This window comes from Macaca fascicularis, chromosome 14 (genome assembly GCF_037993035.2).
Source record: "Macaca fascicularis isolate 582-1 chromosome 14, T2T-MFA8v1.1".
NCBI classification, from domain to species: Eukaryota; Metazoa; Chordata; class Mammalia; order Primates; family Cercopithecidae; genus Macaca; species Macaca fascicularis.
Genome location: NC_088388.1, coordinates 5,687,589 through 5,709,951, shown reverse-complemented (window position 1 = coordinate 5,709,951; position 22,363 = coordinate 5,687,589). Strand labels below are relative to the sequence as shown.

The window sequence follows — 22,363 nt, the reverse complement described above, 5'->3', positions numbered from 1 at the left end:
CTTATTCTACTGTCCACTCCGTCTAGAACTCCCATTATGAATCCGTTGATTCACTTGATAGTGCCCCACAGGTGTCTGAAGCTCTATTCATTTTCCTCCATTTTTTTTTTTTTTTTCTGATCTTCAGGCTGGATCTTCTCAATGGATCTCTCTTCATGTTTGCTGATTGTTCTGTCCTGTTGAATCCTTCTAGTGAATTTCAGTTATACTTTTCAACTCCAGAATTTCTGTGCGGTACTTTTTTTTTTTTTTTTTTTTTAGGATGGAGACTTGCTCTGTCACCAGACTGGAGTGCAGTGGCGTGATCTCAGCCCACTGCAACCTCTGCCTCCCAGGTTCAAACAATTCTCCTGCCTCAGCCTCCTGAGTAGCTGGGTCTACAGGCGTGTGCCACCACGCCCAGCTAATTGTTGTATTTTTAGTGAGACGGGGTTTCACCATGTTGGCCACGATGGTCTCTATCTCTTGACCTCATGATCTGCCCACCTCAGCCTCCCAAAGTGCTGGGATTACAGGCATGAGCCACCATGCCAGCCTCTGTGTGGTACTTCTTAAAAAATTATTCCTGTCTCTTTATTGATGTTCTCTTATTTGGTGAGACAGTATTCTCATACTTTATTTCTTTAGACTTGGTTCCCTTTTACTGTTTGAACATACTTAGAATTGCTGATATTTCAAGTCTTTGTCTAGTAAGATCAGCATCTGGGCTTTCTCAAGTATCCGGTGTATTTATTTATTTAATTTTTTGGTGATGGAGTCTCACTCTGTTGCTCAGGCTGGAGTGCCATAGTGTGATCTCAGCCTGCTGCAACCTCCATCTCCTGAGTTCAAGTGATTCTCCTGTCTTAGCCTCCCGAGTAGCTGGGATTACAGGCGTCTGCTACCACGCCTGGCTAAGTTTTGTATTTTTAGTAGAGATGGGGTCACCATGTTGGCCAGGCAGGTCTCAGACTCCTGACTCAGGTGATCCACCAACCTCTGCCTCCCAAAGTGCTGGGATTACAGGCATAAGCCACCACTCCTGGCCTCAAGTATCTGTTGATTGCCTTTTTTCCCCTGTATATTGGCCATATTTTGATGACTCTCAACGTGCCTTGTAGTTTCTTGTTGAAAATGAATCATTTAACTAATAGAGTGTGGCAACTCTGGAAGTCAGGTTCTCTTCCCACTGCAGGGTTTATTGTTATTGCCACTTGTTGTTTGTTTAGCGACTTTTCTGGACTAATTCTGTAAAATTTGTATTTTTTGTCTTTTGTGGCCACTAAAATCTAATATAGCTTAGTGGCCAGCTAGTGATTAGACAGAAATCCCCCTGAACTCCTGGAGCCATAAATGCCCCAGTCTTTGCTGAGTGGCTCTGTGTGTGTGCTTGAGCATACCCCCACCACAGAGCCAGGCTGTTCGTGACTCTCAGCTTTCACTTCCTGTTTGTGCAGTGCCTTGAGCTGAGCCACAGGTGAGAGCTGAGGGCCTCCTGAGGTCTTTCGTGAGCCCTGTGCATGTGTGTGGTCTTCTAGATTCCCAGGAATATGTTGGAGCTTTTCAAAGCCCCCTGAGGATATCTCATTCCCCAGCTTAAAACTTTGTTTGGTTATCCTATCATTTGCTCCAACCATTATTTCCTTTCTTAGAAAACTATGATGTTCAACAGCTACCTCTGGTTGTTTTTGACAGACACCACCAGGGAAAAGGCTGTTTGCATCACATGAGCTCAGATAAAGTCTTTTGAGTGTGGTCTACCAGATTCCCAGACAGATAAGATAAGCACAGTTTCAGGAGTGGGGATTTGCAAGAATGCCAACCCTGTTCTGCACCCCCGGGGCTGCCAAGTGCTGATTTTCACCCTGACTTCAGGCTGAGGGTTTCAAGGCTGCCATAGGATGGGGAGGGATGGCTGGGAATAGGGCAGGTTTCAGTGTCACGGAGCTCCCGTGCTGACGGGGATTCAAACGCTTTTCTGGAATGAACATTTCCCTGATTGCTGCAAGCCTTTGGCGAGTTTCCAGAGTTCTGAGAAAGTTGATTCTGACCATTTGCCGATGTGTTGCTTTCGTGGAGGAGAGAATTCTCAGAGCTTGTGAGAATCTCTTTGTTGACATCCTTCTCTGGCTTCAAGGACAGCACTTGCTGGAAATCAGGAGGCACCCCCAGAGCCCCACAAGGTCAGCTTGTGGCCTGTGTGGCCTTTCTGTTCCCTCCTGGTTGTTGGGGAGCTAGAGTGAATTCCTGGAAGTGCTTCTCCGTCACGAAGTCTGGTTTCTCTCTGGACTGTGAAGTCATGTCTGTGACCTAAACATGTCTCTCAATTATCCAAAGCCCAGTCAAGTTCTGTCTCCCCTGTGGGTGCTTTTGCTAGCCATCTCTGGAGAGTCCATCTTGAGAAATTTCTCAGTGTCTGTCTTCATCATGGCATTATGTACATATCATTAGCATAATTCACTCAGATGGAAGACAGAAAGGGTGGGAACTAACATCGATCACATTTGTGGAAACCTGCCTTCTTGTGCCGGGCACTTTATATATGTTGTCCTTTGTGGTGCAGTCGCATGACATGCAGCTGTTGTCCGTGTTTGTGGATGAGGAAACAGGCTTGGGGGTGGGAGGCTCGCCTAGGGCCCCACGCTGTTTGCTGGAGATGGCGTGGGCCCGAGTCCTGCTCACCGACTGAACTCTGCACTCTGCTGCTCCACGTCCCAGGAAGGAAAAGCTGCCACAGTGGATTTGTGTTGCCAAATGCGTGGAGGCTTTTCTCTGGGTGAGCGGCCAGCAGTTGATTGTTCTGTATGTCCAAGAAAGTCACCTTAGAGGAGAATAAGGTTCTACATTTAGAAAATAATTGAGTTACAATATTTAGAACTCAGACAGCGTCCCTTGGGCTCGGGGTCGCAGCCCCGAAGGGTGATTAATTTTGCCGATTGAAGGTCAGAAGGGCCTGTGGCCAGAGGACCCACTGCTTAAAACACAGGTGAGCTGGAACCATGAGTTCTAAAATGTCTTGGCCAAGTTTTTATTACAAGATACAAATGTATCCCACACAGTTGTAATACAAGCCTCGATGAAACCCCGGCTTGGTGGTGTCTCCTCTGGTGTGGCTGCAGCTGTTGGGAAGCAGCCGTGCCCCTGGAGACTCCCGGCTCCCTGTTTCCACCAGGTGCGTCTGCCGACGGCCCCCTGAAGTTGCTGCCCGAGAGCCACTTCGATGTGGTGGTCATTGATGAGTGTGCCCAGGCCCTTGAGGCGAGCTGCTGGATCCCCCTGCTGAAGGCCAGAAAGTGCATCCTGGCGGGCGATCACAAGCAACTGCCCCCCACCGTAGTCTCTCACAAGTAAGACCCCTTTGCCGCACGTGCCTTTCTCTGCCCCTGCTCGCCACCCCTTGATGCCATCCTTCCAGGCTCAGCCAGAAGCCCCAGGCTCACCAGGAGCCCCTGTGGTGCCGCCTCGGCGTGTTTCTCGGCACCGCTCCTACCCCGTCTTACAGCATTCATTCATCTGGACGTCAGATCTGTGAGGTCATGTGCTCCCTGAGGGTGGGGTCGCATCACCTTCATCTTTGTAGCCTCAGAACTGGACACAGGGCCTGGCACGTTTCTGGTGCTCCATCCCTGCTTGTTGAGTTGAATAGCCCCTCACGAACCAGGCAAGTTTGATGGTAGAGTGCCGTGAGAGCAGTGGGCTGGGCTAACTGGCCTCTGGATGGATGTGGGTTCTTAGGTTCTTTAGTCTTCAATCTGTAGACACATCCCTGGATGGAGGGCATCAAGGGCAGAGACGCAGCAAACCACGATTCTGCCCTGCAGAGACACCTGAGCCCTGATGCGGTGGCCTGGCCCAGGCTGTCCTGGTGGAGAAAGTGCTGCCCACCCCTGGCCCCCTCTCACCCCTCCCTGTACTACCCTGCGCTCACTGCTCCAGCCACACAGGCCTTGCTGGCCCCGCTGCCTGGGCCACTCCCGCCTGGGTGTGGTGGGCGTGCCCTCCCTCCACATGAACCCTCTGCTGGGCTATCTTTGGACAAGTCCCTGTTCAGAAAGTTGTCCCTGAGGAACGAAACGCTTCAAGACTCCTGCATCCTGGCCCTTACTTCCACTGGGGGAAGATTGGTTTCTTCTGATTTCTGTTGCCTTTTGAAGCACTTCTCTATTTCACTGTGGGTGTGTAGAAGCAATGAACTCAGAACTTTCACTGTTTTCTGAGGACCAGAAAAAGATGTGCAAGAAAGCCTGTCGAGTAGAATCTCATCAAAGGGGAGTGGGCGGCGCAGGAGTTGGTGGATATGTAGAGAGAGGTGTCAAAAATACTGCTTGAGAGTGAGCTTTGGGAGGAAGATGTTGGAAATAAAGACGGTGGAAGAAAGGGGAGTGCTGGGGAAGGGTGCTCTGAAAGATTGTCCTGACGGGAGACACGTGGGGATCTAGAGTGGAAATGTTACAGGATCTCCGGGTGTCGATTTTTCTGGCTGGAAACCTCTGTGGCCGCAGCACCTTTGCCCTAGTTACTGTCCTGCATCCAGGAAGAATGAGGTATGCAGATAAGGGAAGGGTGAAGAAGAATTTTATTTAGTGTTAGAACAGCTCAGAGCTGCCCGCTCCTCTCTGTAGGCAGGTCATCCTGTCCAGTGTTCAGCTGTCAGCAGAGAGGAAGCCCTGGAGAGGGCGGCTCTTGTCTGCAGGCACGTCATTCCGACATCTCTGCAGGTCTCTGCTCCTCTGTGCCCTGTTGTTGTCTCTCTGCCCTCTCTGTCCTCTGGCCGTCCTCTCGCCTTCTCTGACTGAGCCTAGGGCTTTTATGGACCTCAGAGGGAAGGAAGTACATGCCAATTGGTCCTCGGGTGGCCATGGGCGGGCCTGGAAGAGGCACCATGAGTTCTCACTCTGGTCCACAGGACTGGCAGCTCAGCCCCCAGGCCCTCCCTGGCCTTCCACCGTCCTCTTCCACCCAGGACTCTTGTCTGCCTCCTGCTGCCACTCATGGCCCCGGGACTTGGCCACAATCCCACTCTGAGGTCGGAGTGGGTGCTGGGAGCCGAGAGAGGCCAGGCAGTGGAAGCAGACACCCGTGAGCCTTCAAGGATGGTGGGGGGTTGTCCTTCCTGGGGCACCTGAGAGTACGGGCTGCAGAGTGGGAGGGCAGCTACAGCTGCACCCAGGAGCTCCCGCCCCACCACCTCAGAAGAGGCCGGGCTCCCACTTGTTCCCGGCTCCTGCCTGCTTCGTGGAGCAGGAAGCCCAGGTCTGCAGCCACAGGTCTGGCAGCTGCAGCTGCACCCGGGAGGGCAGATCCTGCCTGTTCCCGGCTCCCCTAAGAGCATGGGAAGGCTCAGATCCACAGCTGCTGCAGTTTGGGCTGCTGTAGCCCCGCCCTCCTGGAGCAGGAGGCCTGGGTCTGGGCTGTCTGGGCTGCAGTGACCTCTCCAACTCAGAAGGGGCGGGGCTCCCACTGGCTCCATGGAGTGTGCAGCCACAGCCAGGGTTCCCTGCTGCGCCGGCATGATGGCAGCAGCCACTGCCATCAGAACCTCCCTAGGAGCAGGGAGGACAGGCGTGGGAGGATGCTTATTGAGTGGCTTCTTCCAAGGAGAGGTTCTCGAGATGTCCTTAAAGGAGGTCTTCGTCCTGGGGAAAGCCTTTGGGTGGAGGAAGTTTGGAACTATGCCCTTGGGCAGGGACCCTGTTGTGTGCCTGGAGAGAGTAAGATGGTTTTGGGGGAATACGTTGGGTGGCGTTCCCTGGAGAGAGTAAGATGGTTTTGGGGGAGACGTTGGGTGACGTTCCCTGGTGAGAGTAAGATGGTTTTGGGGAGACATTGGGTGACGTTCCCTGGAGAGAGTAAGATGGTTTTGGGGGAGACGTTGGGTGGCGTTCCCTGGAGAGAGTAAGATGGTTTTGGGGAGACGTTGGGTGACGTTCCCTGGAGAGAGTAAGATGGTTTTGGGGAGACGTTGGGTGACGTTCCCTGGAGAGAGTAAGATGGTTTTGGGGGAGACGTTGGGTGGCATTCCCTGGTGAGAGTGGGATGGTTTTGGGGAGACGTTGGGTGGCGTTCCCTGGAGAGAGTAAGATGGTTTTGGGGAGACGTTGGGTGGCGTTCCCTGGAGAGAGTAAGATGGTTTTGGGGAGACGTTGGGTGACGTTCCCTGGAGAGAGTAAGATGGTTTTGGGGGAGACGTTGGGTGGCGTTCCCTGGTGAGAGTGGGATGGTTTTGGGGAGACGTTGGGTGGCGTTCCCTGGAGAGAGTGGGATGGTTTTGGGGAGACGTTGGGTGACGTTCCCTGGAGAAAGTAAGATGGTTTTGGGGGAGACGTTGGGTGACGTTCCCTGGAGAGAGTAAGATGGTTTTGGGGAATACGTTGGGTGGCGTTCCCTGGAGAGAGTGGGATGGTTTTGGGGAGACGTTGGGTGGCGTTCCCTGGAGAGAGTGGGATGGTTTTGGGGGAGACGTTGGGTGGCGTTCCCTGGAGAGAGTGGGATGGTTTTGGGGAGACGTTGGGTGGCGTTCCCTGGAGAGAGTGGGATGGTTTGGGGGAGCACGTTGGGTGGCGTTGTACTGGAGGTTTTGGATTTGCGGTCGGTACTGATGATCATGTGCTGTTCTCACTTTGTTGGAATTAAAAATAGGTTAATCACAGAGGTCTTGTAAGTTTCCAGCGGGAAGGTCTCTGAAGTGGGGGTGGCACTGCCCCAGGGTTTCGGTGGGGTTGGTGGGCTGTAGTGGTACAGAGGGTGGGCTCTGGCACCAGGCGGCCCGGGCAGGTCCTGGCTCTGCAGCTCACTAGTGGGGCAGCTGTGGGTTGGCGGCCTCCCTCTCTGTCTCACCCTTCTTACGTGTAACAGGGGAGTCATAACAGCAGCCACCTCATGAGGTTGTTACAAGGAGGAAGGGAGTGAATCCCCATCTGGCGCACCCAGCAGTGCCTGGCGCCTGGGCAGTGCTCAGCCGCTGCAGCTGTCCCTGCTGGGAGTGGACTGCCGACAGCGGGAGCATGCTGGAGTGTGTTCGTTCCCTACTGTGGCTGTGACAAATGACCACAAGCTTAGTGGCTGACAACAGATTTTCTGACCTCCAGAAACATCAATCTGGGGGTCAGATGTCCACCATCAGTCTCCCCGGGTTAAAATCGAGGTGCGGGTGGGGTTGCTTCTTCTGGAGGGTCCAGGGGAAAACCCATCTCCTGGTCTTTTCCAGCTCCTAGAGGCCACTGCCTGACTTGTCGCCCTTTCCTCTATGAAGCCAGCAGTGTTGCGTCCTCAAATCTCTCCCCTCAGTGGCCTTCTCTGACTCTGACCCTCCTATGCCCCTCTTCTAAGACCCTTGGGTTATCACCGGGGTCATCCAGAGTTGCCTCCCCATCCCAGGATCCTTAACTTCAGCTCAGCTGCAGCGTCCCTGTTGTCCTATAAGGGAACATTCCCAGGCCTTGGCGATTGGATGTAGGTGCCTTTGGGCCATGATTCAGCCAACCCCGCCCCTTGGTAACTTCTGGGTTGGAACCCAGGGGAGAGTTGGGTCCTGAGGTTTGGGGCCTGTCCTCCTCACTTGCCGTGGTTCAGACCTGGACTCGGGCTCAGGCCTGCCTTCCCCGTTTCTCCCTCCTGGGCGCAGGGCCGCGCTGGCTGGACTGTCGCTCAGCCTGATGGAGCGCCTGGCCGAGGAGTATGGCGCGAGGGCGGTGCGGACGCTGACGGTGCAGTACCGCATGCACCAGGCCATCATGCGCTGGGCCTCTGACACCATGTACCACGGGCAGCTCACGGCCCACCCTTCTGTGGCGGGGCACCTGCTGAGGTGAGTAGCTCGGCCCCACCCCCCGCCCCATCCTTTTGCCCTGGCTAATCCTCTGCGTCACCTGTTTCTACACAGCAAGCTAAAGTGAAGCTTTCTGCGTGAAAGTCGACTCTGAGGCTAGCTTTTTGGAAGAGAAGGTGGCCTTGCCCTGGAGAGCTGGGTCAGGCCCACTGGCTCCCATCTGATGTCCTGATGTGCTCATTGTCCTCCCCCGCCTAAGCCTTGTCCTTGTGGGAGGGGTCGGTTCTGTTGGGTGGGGCCTCAGTGCTGCGCTGTGGCCCCCCTGATGTGCTCCCTCTCTACCTGTGTGCCAGGGACCTCCCAGGCGTGGCTGCCACAGAAGAGACGGGTGTGCCCCTGCTCCTGGTGGACACCGCCGGCTGCGGGCTGTTTGAGCTGGAGGAAGAGGACGAACAGTCGAAAGGGAACCCTGGTGAGCTTGCTTGCAGACGGCCAGCTTTTTTGTTTAAACATTCCTCGAGCTCTTTAAAAATTAAAGGCATTTTAATTGCCTAATTCCGGGAGGAGCTGAGAGCAGTTGCTGATGGCGGTGGAAGGTTTAGAGCCCCACACTCCAGGAGGCTGAGCAGCTTTGTGTTCTCCAGGGTGAGCAGCCCGCTACTGGGTGAGATGGGCCTGGCAGCATTTCATGGCCTTCTCCTGAATGGTGGCCCAGCTCTGCCTGGCTGGTCTGGCCATGGGAATTGGCATTGCTCAGCTGACACCACCATCTCCCCAGTTCCATGTTGAACAGGATGCATGGCCCTAGGAGTCAGAAGGCCTTCATTGCTGATGTGAAATCAAGTTAGCTGGGCATGGCTGGTCCTGGGGCCCTGGGACACAGATGTTTAGCTCCCAGGAAGCCACCTGAGGCACAGTGGAGAATCACCTGGCCATGATAGACAGAAATGTGCCCGAAACATGTGTTGGTGATGGATGCCCGCTCGGGGCGACCCTGTGCTGCCTCGACCGTTTTTTCTTTCCCTCCAGGCGAAGTCCGCCTCGTCAGTTTGCACATCCAGGCTCTGGTGGACGCTGGTGTTCCAGCCCGTGACGTTGCCGTGGTCTCGCCATACAACCTCCAGGTGCGAGGGGCTCCTTTTGTCCCTCTGCAGAGCAGCTGGGGCTCACACAACCTAGAGGCTGAAAGGAAAAGGGTGATTTGCTGGCTGTGGTGGCTGAAAGGTTCAGGGGTAGGGCCGACCTTATTGTGACTGGATCCAGGACCCACATGATGTCGTCAGGGGCCGTTCTGCGTGTTCGTCTGCCCGCCCCGCCCCACCCCGCCCCGCCCAGCGCCCCAGCCGCCCCGCCCCGCCCAGCGCCCCAGCCGCCCCGCCCCGCCCAGCGCCCTGGCCTTCTGCACTGGCTTGTGCTCTGGCCAGACTTCCCGGGTGACCGCAGCAGCCTCGGGCCGACACAGCCGTTCCACAGGCAGCCCTGCAGAACACCCTCTCCTTTCCTGGCGTCTCCCTCAGGGGCCTCAGCCTCGAGCCTTGTCGGTCTGGCTCAGGCCGTGTTCCCATGCGCGTCTCATCCGGCAGGAAAAACGCACCTGCGGGAGTGTGGGGAGGGTGTGTGGAAGTGGCCATCACCCCTTCCTGGTGTGCGGGCATCACACACAGCGCTGTCTGAGGCTGGCGGCTGTCATGAGCTAAAAGAAATGATAAAGCGCCAGGGGCAGGGTGTCGTGTTGGCGTCATGCGTGCCCGTGAGGAGGGCGAACGGGCAGCTTTTCCCCGTGGGGCTCCTGCAGGCACCCCTCCCCAGGTCCTGGCTGTTGGGCGGCACGAGTCCCTCTGCTGAGCTGAAGGGCAGGGTCTTGCCGAGCTGGCGTGGGGGTGAGGAAGCCACAGCCTGGCTGCTGTTTCAGGTGGACCTGCTCAGACAGAGCCTCGCGCACAGGCACCCTGAGCTTGAAATCAAGTCCGTCGATGGCTTCCAAGGCCGAGAGAAGGAGGCCGTGATACTGTCCTTCGTCAGGTCCAACAGGAAAGGTACGGAGCCCTCGCCAGAGTCCTTTGGGGACAGCACAGAAGTGAATTTATTAATTCAGGGGCGTATTAGGTGTCTGCTGGGTGCCACACTGGTTTCTGCCAGTGTCCTCACGGTGCAGCTTCTGTCCACAGTAAGCTCACATCAGGCAAAGCATAGGCAAGAGAGTCTGCGGAGGCTCAGAGGCGTGAGTGTGCTGTCAGGGAGCAGGTGGCTGGGGTGGCAGCTGGGGGCGCTGGGTGGACTGGGAATGACCGGTTCACCCTGCTGAGGAAGTGGAGCCCCTCCAGCCCAGAGCTGGCCTTTAGCCTCTGTGCACAGAGCCGCGGGGCGTAGTGGTCGTGGCTGTGGTTCTGTGCTGCTGTGGTTTGTGGGCTTTCCATTCGGGACGAGAGTTGTTCCCAGAAGCAGGTTTAGTGAATGGGCTTTGTGAGACGTTCTCAGAAGGCAGAAAGCAGATGAGGCCTGCCTAGAAGCCATGGGGGAAAGCGGGGAAGGTGCTGGAAGGTTTCTTGTGCTTTCTCCCGGGTGCCACCTGCAGCCACACCCCAGACAGTCCCTGAGGCTGGGCTTAGATGGAAGGAAAGGAGCGACAGAACCCAGTCGGGTTCCCCAGAGCCCCACTCAGTCAGCTGTGGCAGCCAGATGCTAGGGGAGATGTGGTATCACGGTGCCATGCGTGGCTGGGCAGCTGTGTAGATGGTGGGCCACGTGCAGGGGACCACACTTTTGGTGGTGGTTACTGATAAGGGCATAGGAGCCTGACTCTGTTTCTTAGTCTGAAACCTGCTTTTCACTCCCCTCTGGCCTTTTGTAGGTGAAGTTGGTTTTCTTGCTGAGGACCGGAGGATCAACGTGGCTGTCACCCGCGCCCGGCGCCATGTGGCGGTCATCTGTGACTCCCGTACTGTCAACAACCATGCATTTTTGAAGACCCTGGTGGAGTATTTCACACAGCATGGGGAAGTACGCACAGCTTTTGAGTATCTTGATGATATTGTCCCAGAAAACTATTCCCATGAGAGCTCCCAGGGTCCCAGCCATGCTGCCACAAAGCCCCAGGGCCCTGCTACATCCACCAGGACTGGAAGCCAGCGGCAGGAGGGAGGCCGGGAGTCTGCAGCAGCTGCCAGACAAGGCCGGAAGAAGCCGGCTGGAAAGTCTCTGGCTGCTGAAGCCCCATCTCAGCCCAGCCTCAACAGAGGTAGCCTGGAGGGAGTGGAGAGCCAAGACGGCGTGGACCGCTTCCGGGCCACGATCGCAGAGTTCATGGCCAGTGATAAGACGCAGTTGGAGTTTCCGCCTTCCCTCAATTCCCACGACAGGCTGCGGGTCCACCAGATAGCCGAGGAGCTCGGGCTGAGGCACGACAGTTCCGGGGAAGGGAAGGGGAGGTTCATCACCGTGAGCAAGAGAGCCCCGCCGGCCCTGCGACCCCCAGCAGCCCCGGGACCCCCAGCAGGGACCGGTGGCCCAGCCCCTCTCCAGCCAGTGCCCCCCAGCCCTGCGCGGACGGAGCAGCCTCCCAGAGAGCAGCGTGGCCCAGACCAGCCTGATCTGAGACTGCAGAGGGTCAGGAGTGCGCAGGGGCAGCCCGCCAGCAAGGAGCAGCAGGCCTCAGGGCAACAGAAACTTCCAGACAAGAAAAAGAAAAAAGAAACCAAAGGTAAGTCAACTAACAAGAACATGGGGCAGTGTCCCCTCACTGGGGTGCTGGCCCCACTTGGAACCCGCCTGCCACCATCAACAGAAGGAAGGGCTTCCTCCGGGTGGCACCATGCTTGTGTCATTTTAGCTTTATTTTCAGTCATGCCACTCCCAGCTCCGTCTGGGCTCCCCTAGGTCGGCGATCAGGTCACAGGCACCTTCTTGTCCCGGAGCCTGTGTGGGACTCGGCAAGTAGGCAGCGCTCAGAGCATGTTTATGGCAGCGGGCGGGGCCTGGAAGAGCAGACGTGGACGGCTCCCTGGAGCCCCTTGGGAACGGAGCAGTCACGGGCTCCCGTGCCACGGTGGTCCTGGAGGGTGGGAGTCTTGCACAGTGACGGGGTGCACTTTGCCTGGAAGTCGTCCTGGGCAAAATGCTCAGAACCACAGGAGCTGGCTGAGCGCAAAACCATTCTTGCCCATTGGCCGTGCGGAGTCCCTGGGTGGGCACTGCTCCGTTTGCCGCATCCTGCATTGTGCCCACCCCACAGGAGCTGGCCAGGCATGCACTGGGAGTTGGCCAGGCATACGCTGGCCGAGCTTGTAGACCTGGTCGGTCTTGGGGAACTCCTGCTGCTGCCATTTTCCTCAGCACGACCATGCAGGAGTTCCAGCTCGCATTGATTCATTGAATTCCTGAAGCGAAGCTCCACTAGCACATGCATGGCTTTGAAAGGGGCCTCCCAGAGCCTGGGGCTCCAGAGGAATTCACTCCAAACCCTTCCTGAGCAGCTACTGTATACCGCGCTTTGTGCCGGAGGACAGGACTGGTGCCACCCTTGCCCCCAGGCACCCACAGGGTGGCAGAGGGAAGACACGTGAGCTGCTTTTTAATTTTTTTTTGGAATTAATAGAGACGGGGTCTCACTATGTCTCTATGTTGCCCAGGCTGGTTTTGAACTCCTGGCCTCAAGCAGTCCTCCTACCTCGGCCTCCCAAAATGCTGGGGTTACAGGTGTGAGCCACTGTGCGCAGCCGTGAATTGCTTTTGAAACCTTAAACGAGGGGCCAGGTGTGGCATTGTTGTCTTTCCGTTTGCCTGAGTGACATGGGTCTTCTTCAGGACATCCAGCCATAGATCTGCCCACAGAGGAGGACTTTGAGGCCCTGGTTTCTGCCGCCATTAAGGCTGATAACACCTGTGGCTTTGCCAAGTGCACAGCCAGCGTCACAGCCCTGGGCCAGTTCTGCCAGCTCTGCAGCCGCCGCTACTGCCTCAGCCACCACCTGCCCGAGGTATGTCAGCCTCCGCTCCTGGATTCAGACAGTGGGGAGGGGTGGTGGGGTGCGTCTCCAGGAAGCAGACCCTGGGCAGACTTGTTCCAGTTGGAACAATTAGCTCATTAATGAGCTCCAGATACCTTCGGAAACAGAAATCAGACACTGACTCATGGTCTGTTTTGAGCACATCAGGGCATAAGCAAACAAAATGCCTTATTTGCTGAGCTGCAGCCACGTTATTGGGAATTCTCGGCAGAGGGAATTTTGTCCCAGTGTCCCTGGGTTCTGCCAGTGGTCTAATCTGGTCTGTTTGGCATAGGGGAGGTGGGAGGCAAAGCCTCCAGCCTGTGGTCTGAGCTGGCCATGGCCTGGCTGCTGTGTCGTTCATTCTGAGCCTGGGTCGATGAGAACCCCCGGGACCAGGTGTGGGCTCCTGTGGGAAGCTGAGGTCTGAACCAGCCTTGTCTCTACCCTGGAGGATGCTGGGCCTGGTGGGGGATCTCAGTAAGTGACCAGTATACAGTACCAGGTATTGAGTGCTCCAAAGAAGGAAACCCAGGGCCAAGATGGCAGCAGGGACACCCACCCAGATGCAGCAGTCAGGGTGGGCTTCCTGGAGGAAGTGACACCGGGGCTGAGACCTGTGGTCCAGAAGGTAGGATCTGGGCTGGGGAGAACAGGGCCAATGGCGGGTAGGCAAGCAGGCTATCCACTCTTATAACATGCATAAATGCATAAGGCCTCAGGCACAGTCAGGGAGTTGGGAGTAGCGTGTAAGGCAGGATGGCTGGAGTCGCGGCTGGGCAAGGCCTGGCAAGCTGCCTGGAGGCGTCAGGCCTGATCTGAAGGCAGTGGGGTACCCTGGAGGGTGTCAGCAGGGCTGTGATGTCACTGGTCTTGGCTGCAGTGTGGATTAGGTAGGCGGAGGCTGGGAGGCAGCGGGAAGTGGCTGCAGGGACTGTGTGGTCAGTCAGGGTGGTGCCATTTCCTGTGTGCACACTCGGGAGCTCCCGCCACACCAGGGTACAGACCACCCTGCTGCCCTCCCACCAAGCAGCCTGCAGGGTGAAGGATTGACATGGCAGGAGGAGTGGTCTTCTCTGTTGGGGAGCCTGTGGCCCCCCACCTCTTTGATGGGCAGAGCTGCAGGGTCTGTCTCCTTGTCCCGGTGAGCTCAGCACTGATTCTTGTGTCCTCCCCAGATCCATGGCTGTGGTGAGAGGGCTCGCGCCCATGCCCGGCAGAGAATCAGCCGGGAAGGGATCCTCTATGCCGGCAGCGGGACCAAGGATAGATCCCTGGACCCAGCCAAGAGGGCCCAACTGCAGAGGAGGCTGGATAAGAAGCTGAGCGAGCTCAGCAACCAGAGGACCAGCCGGAGGAAGGAGAGGGGGACGTGACCGGCCACATCCTCGCAGGCCCTGTGGAGCTCTCTCCATGCCAGCCCAGGGCGCCACCAGACCACGCTCTACCTACACCAGGGAGGAGGAGCGGAGGGGCCTGTGGGGGAAGCTTGGGTTTTTGGACCCTGGGATGAGCTTTTCCAATGTCAAAATGTGGAGAAAAGCACCTGGGGGACAGCAGTGCTCGTGCAGGTGGGGCTCAGGAAATGCACGTCCCTTCCCCTCACTCCCCGTCCCTTCCCCTCACTCCCCGTCCCTTCCCCTCACTCCCCATCCCTTCCCCTCACTCCCCATCAGAACCCACATCCCAGCATCTGGATCCTGGGGAAGGTTCCAGTCCCTTGGAGAATATCCAGGGCCTCAAACTATTGAAGTCACTCCTCCAGTGTCTGGTACTTGCCAGCTCAGCCCATTAGGATGAGGGTGCTGAGAGGAAACAGGAAATAGGACTCTGCGAATGGCGCTCAGGCGGGGAGCAGGGAGCAGTGTTTGGCTTGCACGTCCCCACGTCCCCGTGCAGCCAGAGGCTGGGGCCACTTTCCTTCCGTCCGCCGTTCGCTGGTGATTGCAGCGTTCCCCCCCCCCCCACCACAGGGCTCCTGTGAGTCTGGGGGTCACCTCTTTCTGGCCTGTGCACCTCTCTGGCTTATAAGGGCGCCTGGCCTGTGCCAGCCCCTCCTTGCTGCGCCTCGCCATGGAGACCAGGTGAGCCGGCTGTCCCACAGCCTCAGCACCATCAGCACTTACGGATCCAGAGCCTCCCGGCCTTCCCCGGTGCCCTGTACCAACTCTTCTATTTAAGAGAACCTCAGACGATGTACCTTAGCCTCAGGGTTTTGTTTCAGAGGGATATAAATTATTCAAACATTAAATGAAAATGTTGTCCCAGTGTGTCTGCTGCGGGTCTAAGGGGCGCACCCTTTGCCTGTTTTGCTCGGCTGCTGTGCCCTCCCTGCCGCGTCTCTCAAGCCCCGTCTCCCTCTGACCTCCCTGCGGCAGACTCTTCCAGTGCAGGCTCCTCTTTCTGTAAATCCCATTCATGTCCTTTTATGTCCTCGATGGTTCTGAGTGAGGTTGAGCTTCCCCGACCTGCATCTAGGGTGACTGTCCCCCAGAGGCCACTTATGCAGTGCATTCGGCTAGTGTGTCCTCAAGCCAGGCCTGCATGCTTCGACTGCCCTGTTCTTGCTGGTCCTGGGCCACTCTCCCCTCCTACCCGGGCTGACGCCCCACCCTGGGCCACTAGGGCCCCTCCTCCTCCCCCCTGTCCTGGACGCCTGCCTTGCCTGCTCCCGTCAAGTGGCTTTTGGACTGAATTGTTTGGGAAGGGGACCAGGACTCTACTGCATTTCGTATCAAGTGCGGTAGAGTTCATCTGGTTGCTTCCGGAAGCGTAGAGTGCCGCTCCTGCAGGCAGGCTGAGCATCACGCACAGGAGGCTGCAGTTCTCACGCTCCTAGAGGACCCGTGGCTGTGGGAGGCGTGCGTGTAATGATGCTTATGGGGGATGAGGGCATCATTGGAAGCATCTCGGTTGACACAGCACACGGGGACAGGTGTTCTTCCTGTGGGGGCGGGGGCGGGGGTGGGGGTGCCTGCTTAAGCTCCCTGACTTCCCAGAATCCAAACAGCTGATCAGACTCCTGCCCCGGGGTTGACACGGATGCCGAAAGATGTTGGCTCTTTCTGTGGGAGACAGCCGACAGCCGCATTCCCTGCCTCCTAGGTTGCCTGTCTGCAGGTAAGAAGGAGGCCAAAGAGAAACAGATCCAAAAATGGGGGTGGAAGAGTGACCTGATGACAGTGTTAGACCACCTAGATGTAGCCGTGCCTGACCTCCACCCCATTCTTCCTGGTGTCCTGAACTAGTAAATTCTCTTTTTTAGCTGAAGAAATCTGCCTTGGGTTTTTGTCACTTGCTGCCAAAGAATCTTTGCTGACCCAGTCATGCCCACATCTGTATATCTTATCGGGTATACCCCTCCCAGCATGGAGGCAGTGCGGAATTAGTGTTGCCCCACTCGTTAGAGAAGGCCTGTACCTTTATCCAGGTGTTCTGTGGACCGTCCCACCAGGAGGAGCTTGAAGTAGAGGAAGGCAGCCAGCGCCAGTGGTGGGTGGGGTGGGTGCGGGGTGGAAGCCTCTGGAATTGGAGGGACCTGAGTCTGAACGCCAGCCAGCACCACCATCCCCTGAGGTGTGGCCTCAGCAAGTTGCCTCCCCTCACTGAGCCTGTTTGTCATCTGTGAGGTGGGACGGAAACAGTTGCTGCCGCGCCAGCTGTGCTGAGAAGTGGAAGAAATGAGGTGTGCAGCATCACGCCTTTGCAGGGCCTGGGTCCGGGTTCGTGGTCTCCCTGGCTATGCCCCCCAGCCCCCCACATAGAGCCTTCTCCCCTCCACCGCTGACCACCACAGCCCTTGGTGATGCATTGTTCAAATGCCAGAACCCAAGGTTGCAAAACAAAAAGTTTCCATTTTTCATCCCAGAGAGACCTTGTTAGGAAAATATTTGTAGCTGGTTGTTTGAAAAGTACCCTACAGTTTGGCCTGGACAGGGTAACCCAAAAAAAGAAAAAAATATCCCGAGCCAAACGTCTCCCTGGCCAGCGGAGTACGGTCTTGCTGACGGTAGCTGCAGGCTGTAGCCCAGCCGGGCCGGAACCACCCAGAGGAGGACTCCCTTCCAAGGGGAACTGCCCACCTCCACCTGTGCAGCTCCCCTGAGGCAGCCCTGCCATGTGCTCCTTTCTGGGGGTGCCAGGCAGGGCAGTGGGCACAGGCGGGAGCCCCTGCCTGCCTTGGGCTTCGCTCCTGAGTTTACTTGGGATGTGCTGCATGCCTTGGGGCCTCAGTTTCCTCCTCTGTAAAATGGGGAAGTAACGACCTGTCTCAGGGCAGCTGTGAAGATGAAATGATCAAACACACAAGGCCTTGGGCACGGCGCCTGGCGCCTAATAAATGTGCTGCTGTCCTCGTCATCTGGCAAAGCAGCAGTGGAGAGGAACGAGACGGCACGTGCCGCCCGTAGAAGGGGTGCAGCAAATGGCCTTTCCTACCAGAGACAGAGGCGAGAGGGCCCAGGCCCCACGAGCCCGCCGGTTGGCTGCTGGTGGAGGTCGCGGGTCCCCCGGTGCAGCTCTGCCTGGCTTCCTTGCACCCAACACAGCTCGCCCCCGCCCTGTGCTGAGTGGGCCAAAGGCGGACCTTGGGCAGGCCTGCTCTGTTTACCTTGGTTTCTTTGGAGCTGCCCAGAGGGATCCCGGAGTGGGCTGATGGGCACCGCACTGCTTTGGGAGGTTTTAGGCCCACGTTATAACCCTGGCACTTAAAAGGAATTGCGGTCACTGCTGGGAGCATAGCAAAAGCTGCAGCCTTATTTGGTCTGGAAACTTCTTTGCTTGCAGGAAAAGCGGAGTGGGGAAGCAGCCTCTCGTGTGGGTGGGCAGATTGGGGCCAGTTCTTTGTTACCCCGGGATATGAATTACTTCGCTCCCTCACTTCTGGCCTTCTCCACTGAAGCCACAGCTCACGATCTCCCCGGCCCTCAGCTGCCAATGAGCTATTCTGTAGTGCAGCTTTATCCAGGTGTAATTGTCATGCCATAGAATGCACTCGTTGTAAGCGTACTATTCAGATTCGATGATGTTAGTAAACATGGGGCTGGGCCACCCAACCCCACCCGTCCCTACTGCTGGGTGCTGGTCTGCAGTTAATCTCTGCCCCTGCCCTCAGGCCCAGGCAGTCACCAATCAGCTTTCTGTCCCTATAAATTCACCTTTTCTGGAAACTTCATATAAATATAGACTGTCCCTAACTCCCAGTGGTTTTGACGTGATGATTTTTTGACTTTACAATGGTGCAAAGGCTGATACGCATTCAGTAGAAACCGCCATGCTGTGTTCACGCTCAGTATAGTATTCAGTAAATGACGTGAGAAATTCAACACTGTCTTAAATAGGTTCTGTGTTCGATGAGTGTGCTCAGTAAGTGTTCTGAGCATGTGTAGGGTAGGCTAGGCTAAGCTATGAGGCCCAGGAGGTCAGGTGTCTTGAAAGCATTTTCAATTTGCAATATTTTCAGTTCCCCATGGATTTTTGTGGATTCCCGTCATAAGTGGAGGAACATCTGTATCCAGCCCCTTGCATCCGAGTTCTTTTACTTCACCTGATGCTTTTGAGGTTCGCCCGTGTGGTGGCATGTATCAGTGTTTCAGCCCTTTTTATTGTCAAACAATGACCGGCCGTATGGATATACCCATTTAGTGTATCCATTCATCTACTGGATATTCAGAGTGCCTCTGCTTTTTGGCTGTTGTGACCCATGAGGCCGCTATGAATATTCATTGTTCAAGTCCTTCCGTGAAAACATGCATTTTCATTTTTCTTGGGTAGATTCTTAGAAGTGGAATTGCTGGGTCATATGATAATAAGTTAGTTTATTTAAGAAACTACCAAGCTTTTCCAGAGAGGTTATACCATTTTACATTCCTACCAGCTGTGTATGCGGGTTCCAGTGTCTCTGTTCTTGCCGACATTTGGTATTGTCTGATTATGATTACTATTACCGCCATGTTAGTGGGTATATACTATGATCTGACTGTATTTTTAATTTGTATTTTCTTAAAGACTAAGGATGCTGAGCACCTTTCTCATGTGCTTATGGGACATTTCAGTATCTCCTTTGGTAAATTTTTTTTTCTTTTTTCTTTCTCTCTCTCTCTCTTTCTCCTTCCTTCCTTCCTTCCTTCCTTCCTTCCTTCCTTCCTTCCTTCCTTCCTTCCTTCCTTCCTTCCTTCCTTCCTTCCTTCTCTCTCTCTCTTTCTTTCTCTCTCTCTCTCTCTTTTCTTTTCTTTCTTTTCTTCTTTCTTTCTTGCCTGTCTTTGTAGCTCAGGCTGGAGTGCAGTGGTGCAAACAGAGCTCACTACAATCTCGACCTCCCGGGCTCAAGGGATCCTCCAACCTCAGCCTCCCCGAGTAGCTTACAGGCGCATGCCACCACACCTGGCTAATTTTTTTTTTTTTTTTTTTTTTAATAAAGATGAGGTTTTGCCATGTTGCCCAGGCTGATCTCAAACTCCTGGGCTCAAGCAGTTTGCCCACCTTGGCCTCCCAAAGTGCTGGGATTACAGGTGTGAGCCACCACACCTGGCCTCTTTTATTATTATATATATTTTCGTAGAGACAGAGTCTTGCTTTTTTGCCCAGGTTGGTCTTGAACTCCCGGGCTTAAGCCATCCTTCTGCCTCAGCCTCCCAAAATACTGGGATTATAGGCGTGAGTTACCGTGCCTGGCCCTTTGGTGAAATTTGTATTCAAATCTTTTGCTCATTTTTAAGATAAGTTGAAATGTCCTATTATTGAGATGTAAGATATCTTTAGGCCGGGCATGGTGGCTCATGCCTGTAATCTCAGCACTTTAGGAGGCCAAGGCGGGCAGATCACGAGGTCAAGAGATCGAGACCATCCTGGCCAACATGGTGAAACCCCGTCTCTACTAAAAATACAAAAATTAGCTGGGTGTGGTGGTGCGCACCTGTAATCCCAGCTACTCAGGAGGCTGAGGCAGGAGAATCGCTTGAACCTGGGAGGCACAGGTTGTAGTGAGCCCAGATCATGCCACTGCACTCCAGCCTGGGCAACAGAGGGAGACCCTGTCTCAAAAACAAAAACAAAAACAAAATACTTATATAGCCTGGATAGAAGTCTTTTATCAGATGTATGATATGCAAATATTATCTCCCAGTCTTTGGATTCTGTTTTCATTTCCTTAATATTATCTTTGGAAGTGCAAAAGTTTTAATTTTATAAAGTCCAGTTTATCGATTTTTTTTTTCTTTTATGGCTGTACTTTTGGTGTCATGTCTAACATCTCTTTACCTAAATTAAGATCACAGAGGTTTTTCCTATGTTTTCTTTTAGACATTGTACAGATTTAGTTCTTATGTTCAGGTCTGTGATCGTCTTGAGTTCATTTTCATGTATGTGTTGGTATAAGGCAAGGGCCAAAGGTTGGTTGGGTTAGCTGGTTTGTTATTGCATGCGGATCTCCAGTTGTCCCAGCAATTGTTGAAAGACTCCTGTTTCTTCATGGAATTGCCTTGGCATCTTGTTAAATATTGTTTGAGCATAAATGGAGGGGTTCATTTCTGGGTTCTCAATTCTGTGCCATGCCAATGCCACAGGCTCCTCCCGTCCCCACCACGAGGGCGGCCTTCTGGTCATGGTGACATTGCAAGTTTACGCTTAGAGGCACGTGCCCCCCGACCCGTCTCTGACTCAGCGAAAATGGAAAGAGTTTTGGAAACATATAGCCACACTCAAGATAAACACCGCCGTATTCCAGACCACAGAGGGAAACAGGGCCGGCCGGGTGCGGTGGGAGGCTGAGACGGGCGGATCACCTGAGGTCAGGAATTTGAGACCAGTCTGGCCAACATGGTGAAACCCCATCTCTACTAAAAATATAAAATTAGCCTGGCGTGGTGGCGTATGCCTGTAATCCAGCTTATTTGGGAGGCTGAGGCAGGAGAATTGCTTGAACCCACGAGGCGAAGGAGGTTGCAGTGAGCCCAGATCGCACCACTGCATTCCAACGTGGGTGACAGAGCGAGACTCTGTCTCAAAAAAAAAAAAAAAAAGAAAGAAAAAGAAACAGGGCTGGCCGAGGAGGGGACGCTGTGGACCTGCTAGGGTCCTCGTCTGTTGGGAGCAGGGGCAGCCTGGAGCCTTTTTCCTGTGGGCAAAAGGAACACAAATGGCAAGGTGGGATCTGAGCCAGGCTCACACTATGAAACTAGATGGTAAGGAAGGACTTTCTGATTCATCAGAGGAAAAAAAAAAAAAAAAAAGACTGTTCCAGTTACTATGGCTGCATAACACATCTACCCAAAACAGCCATTTATCATATTCGTGGGTTCTGTGGCTCAAGAATTTGGACAGAGCACAGTGAACATGGAGATTCGAGAGGCCGGTGCTTGCCTCAAGGTGGGACTGACCCTGAGGTGAAATTTGCACCGGGGGCTGTGGTGGGTTCAGGCCGACCTTGTTGAGACCCCATGTTTGCTTAGCTCCCCAGCACCCACCCTGAGAGTCGCCCAGTGAGTCTCATGCCCCTGGCTCAGGCTGTCTTCTGGGCACCGGACTTGAGCGTCAGTCCCCAGCCTCTCAGCCCTCGGTGCCAGTCATGTGCTGATTATCTCCAGCTTTGATCCCTCCCCACACTCCACATACCACTTACATCCCCCCTGGGATGTTTAGTAGGCGGGCGAGTGCAGCACCTCCAGAATCCAACGCCTGGTCTGCCCCTGGGGAGTGGACTGAACACTCACTTCCCTCCCCAAAGGTAAGTCCATATCCTAATCCCCGAACCTGCCAATGTGACCTTATCTAGGAAAAGAGTCGTCGCAGATGTAATTAAGTAAAGGTTCTTGAGATCATCCTGGGTTACCTGGATGGGCCCTAAAGCCAATGACAGAAGTCCTTCTAAGAGACACGTGAGAAGATCAGGAGGCTGCCTGCAAACACAGGCAGAGGCTGGCATGGTGCAGCCACAAGCCAAGGAATGCAGAGCCCCCAGAAGCCGGAAGTCGCAGAACAGAGCCACCCCTCGAGATTTTATCTTGAAGAGAGAGAATCAGTTTCTGGGTTTGTTGTCATTGTTGCTGTTTTTTGAGACAGAGTTTCACTCTTGTTGCCCAGGCTGGAGTGCAGTGGCGTAATCTTGGCTCACTGCAACCTCCGTCTCCCGGATTCAAGCGATTCTCCTGCCTCAGCCTTCCAAGTAGCTGGAATTACACCTGGAATGACAGATGCCCACCACCACGCCCAGCTAATTTTTTTATATTTTTAGTAGAGAGGGTTTTCGCCATGTTGGCCAGGCTAGTTTCGAACTCCTGACCTCAGATGATCCACCACCCTCGGCCTCCCAAACTATTAGGATTACAGGCGTGAGCCACCATTGTTGTTGCTTTTGAGTCAGCATCTCAGTGTGTGGCCCAGGCTGGGGTGCAGTGGTGCGATTATAGCTTGCTGCAGCTTCAGCCTCCTCGGTTCGAGTGATCCTCCTGCCTCAGCCTTCCAAAGGGCTGGGATTACAGGTGTGCGCCACAGCATCTGGCCTTCTTACATCTTTTCTCCTGTATTCTATCTCTCCATCTCTTACTTTTTTAAACAATGAGATGTTCCTCAGCCTCATTTTCCAACCATATTTTTGTTTAGGTTTTAAAAATTCACACCATTTTCCTTTCAGCAT

General features: G+C 54.7%; 1 protein-coding gene across 4 annotated transcripts in view; it reads left to right on the top strand.

Moving 5' to 3' along the window:
• Window positions 1–14,989, top strand: part of IGHMBP2 (immunoglobulin mu DNA binding protein 2) — a 35,905-nt gene extending 20,916 nt beyond the window's left edge. For 3 of the 4 annotated variants that reach the window (XM_074012985.1, XM_074012984.1, XM_005577002.4), the window contains 8 exons: window positions 3,152–3,326; window positions 7,604–7,786; window positions 8,101–8,219; window positions 8,777–8,871; window positions 9,660–9,783; window positions 10,599–11,447; window positions 12,551–12,723; window positions 13,911–14,989. In XM_074012985.1, coding sequence (XP_073869086.1) covers window positions 7,635–7,786; window positions 8,101–8,219; window positions 8,777–8,871; window positions 9,660–9,783; window positions 10,599–11,447; window positions 12,551–12,723; window positions 13,911–14,108 — 1,710 coding nt within the window. In that variant the 5' untranslated portion in view covers window positions 3,152–3,326; window positions 7,604–7,634 and the 3' untranslated portion in view covers window positions 14,109–14,989. Of the gene's footprint in view, window positions 1–3,151; window positions 3,327–7,179; window positions 7,474–7,603; window positions 7,787–8,100; window positions 8,220–8,776; window positions 8,872–9,659; window positions 9,784–10,598; window positions 11,448–12,550; window positions 12,724–13,910 lie in introns of those variants that run through there. The other variant, XM_074012986.1, reaches the window with a different exon arrangement.
• The last annotated feature ends 7,374 nt before the right edge of the window (window positions 14,990–22,363 follow it).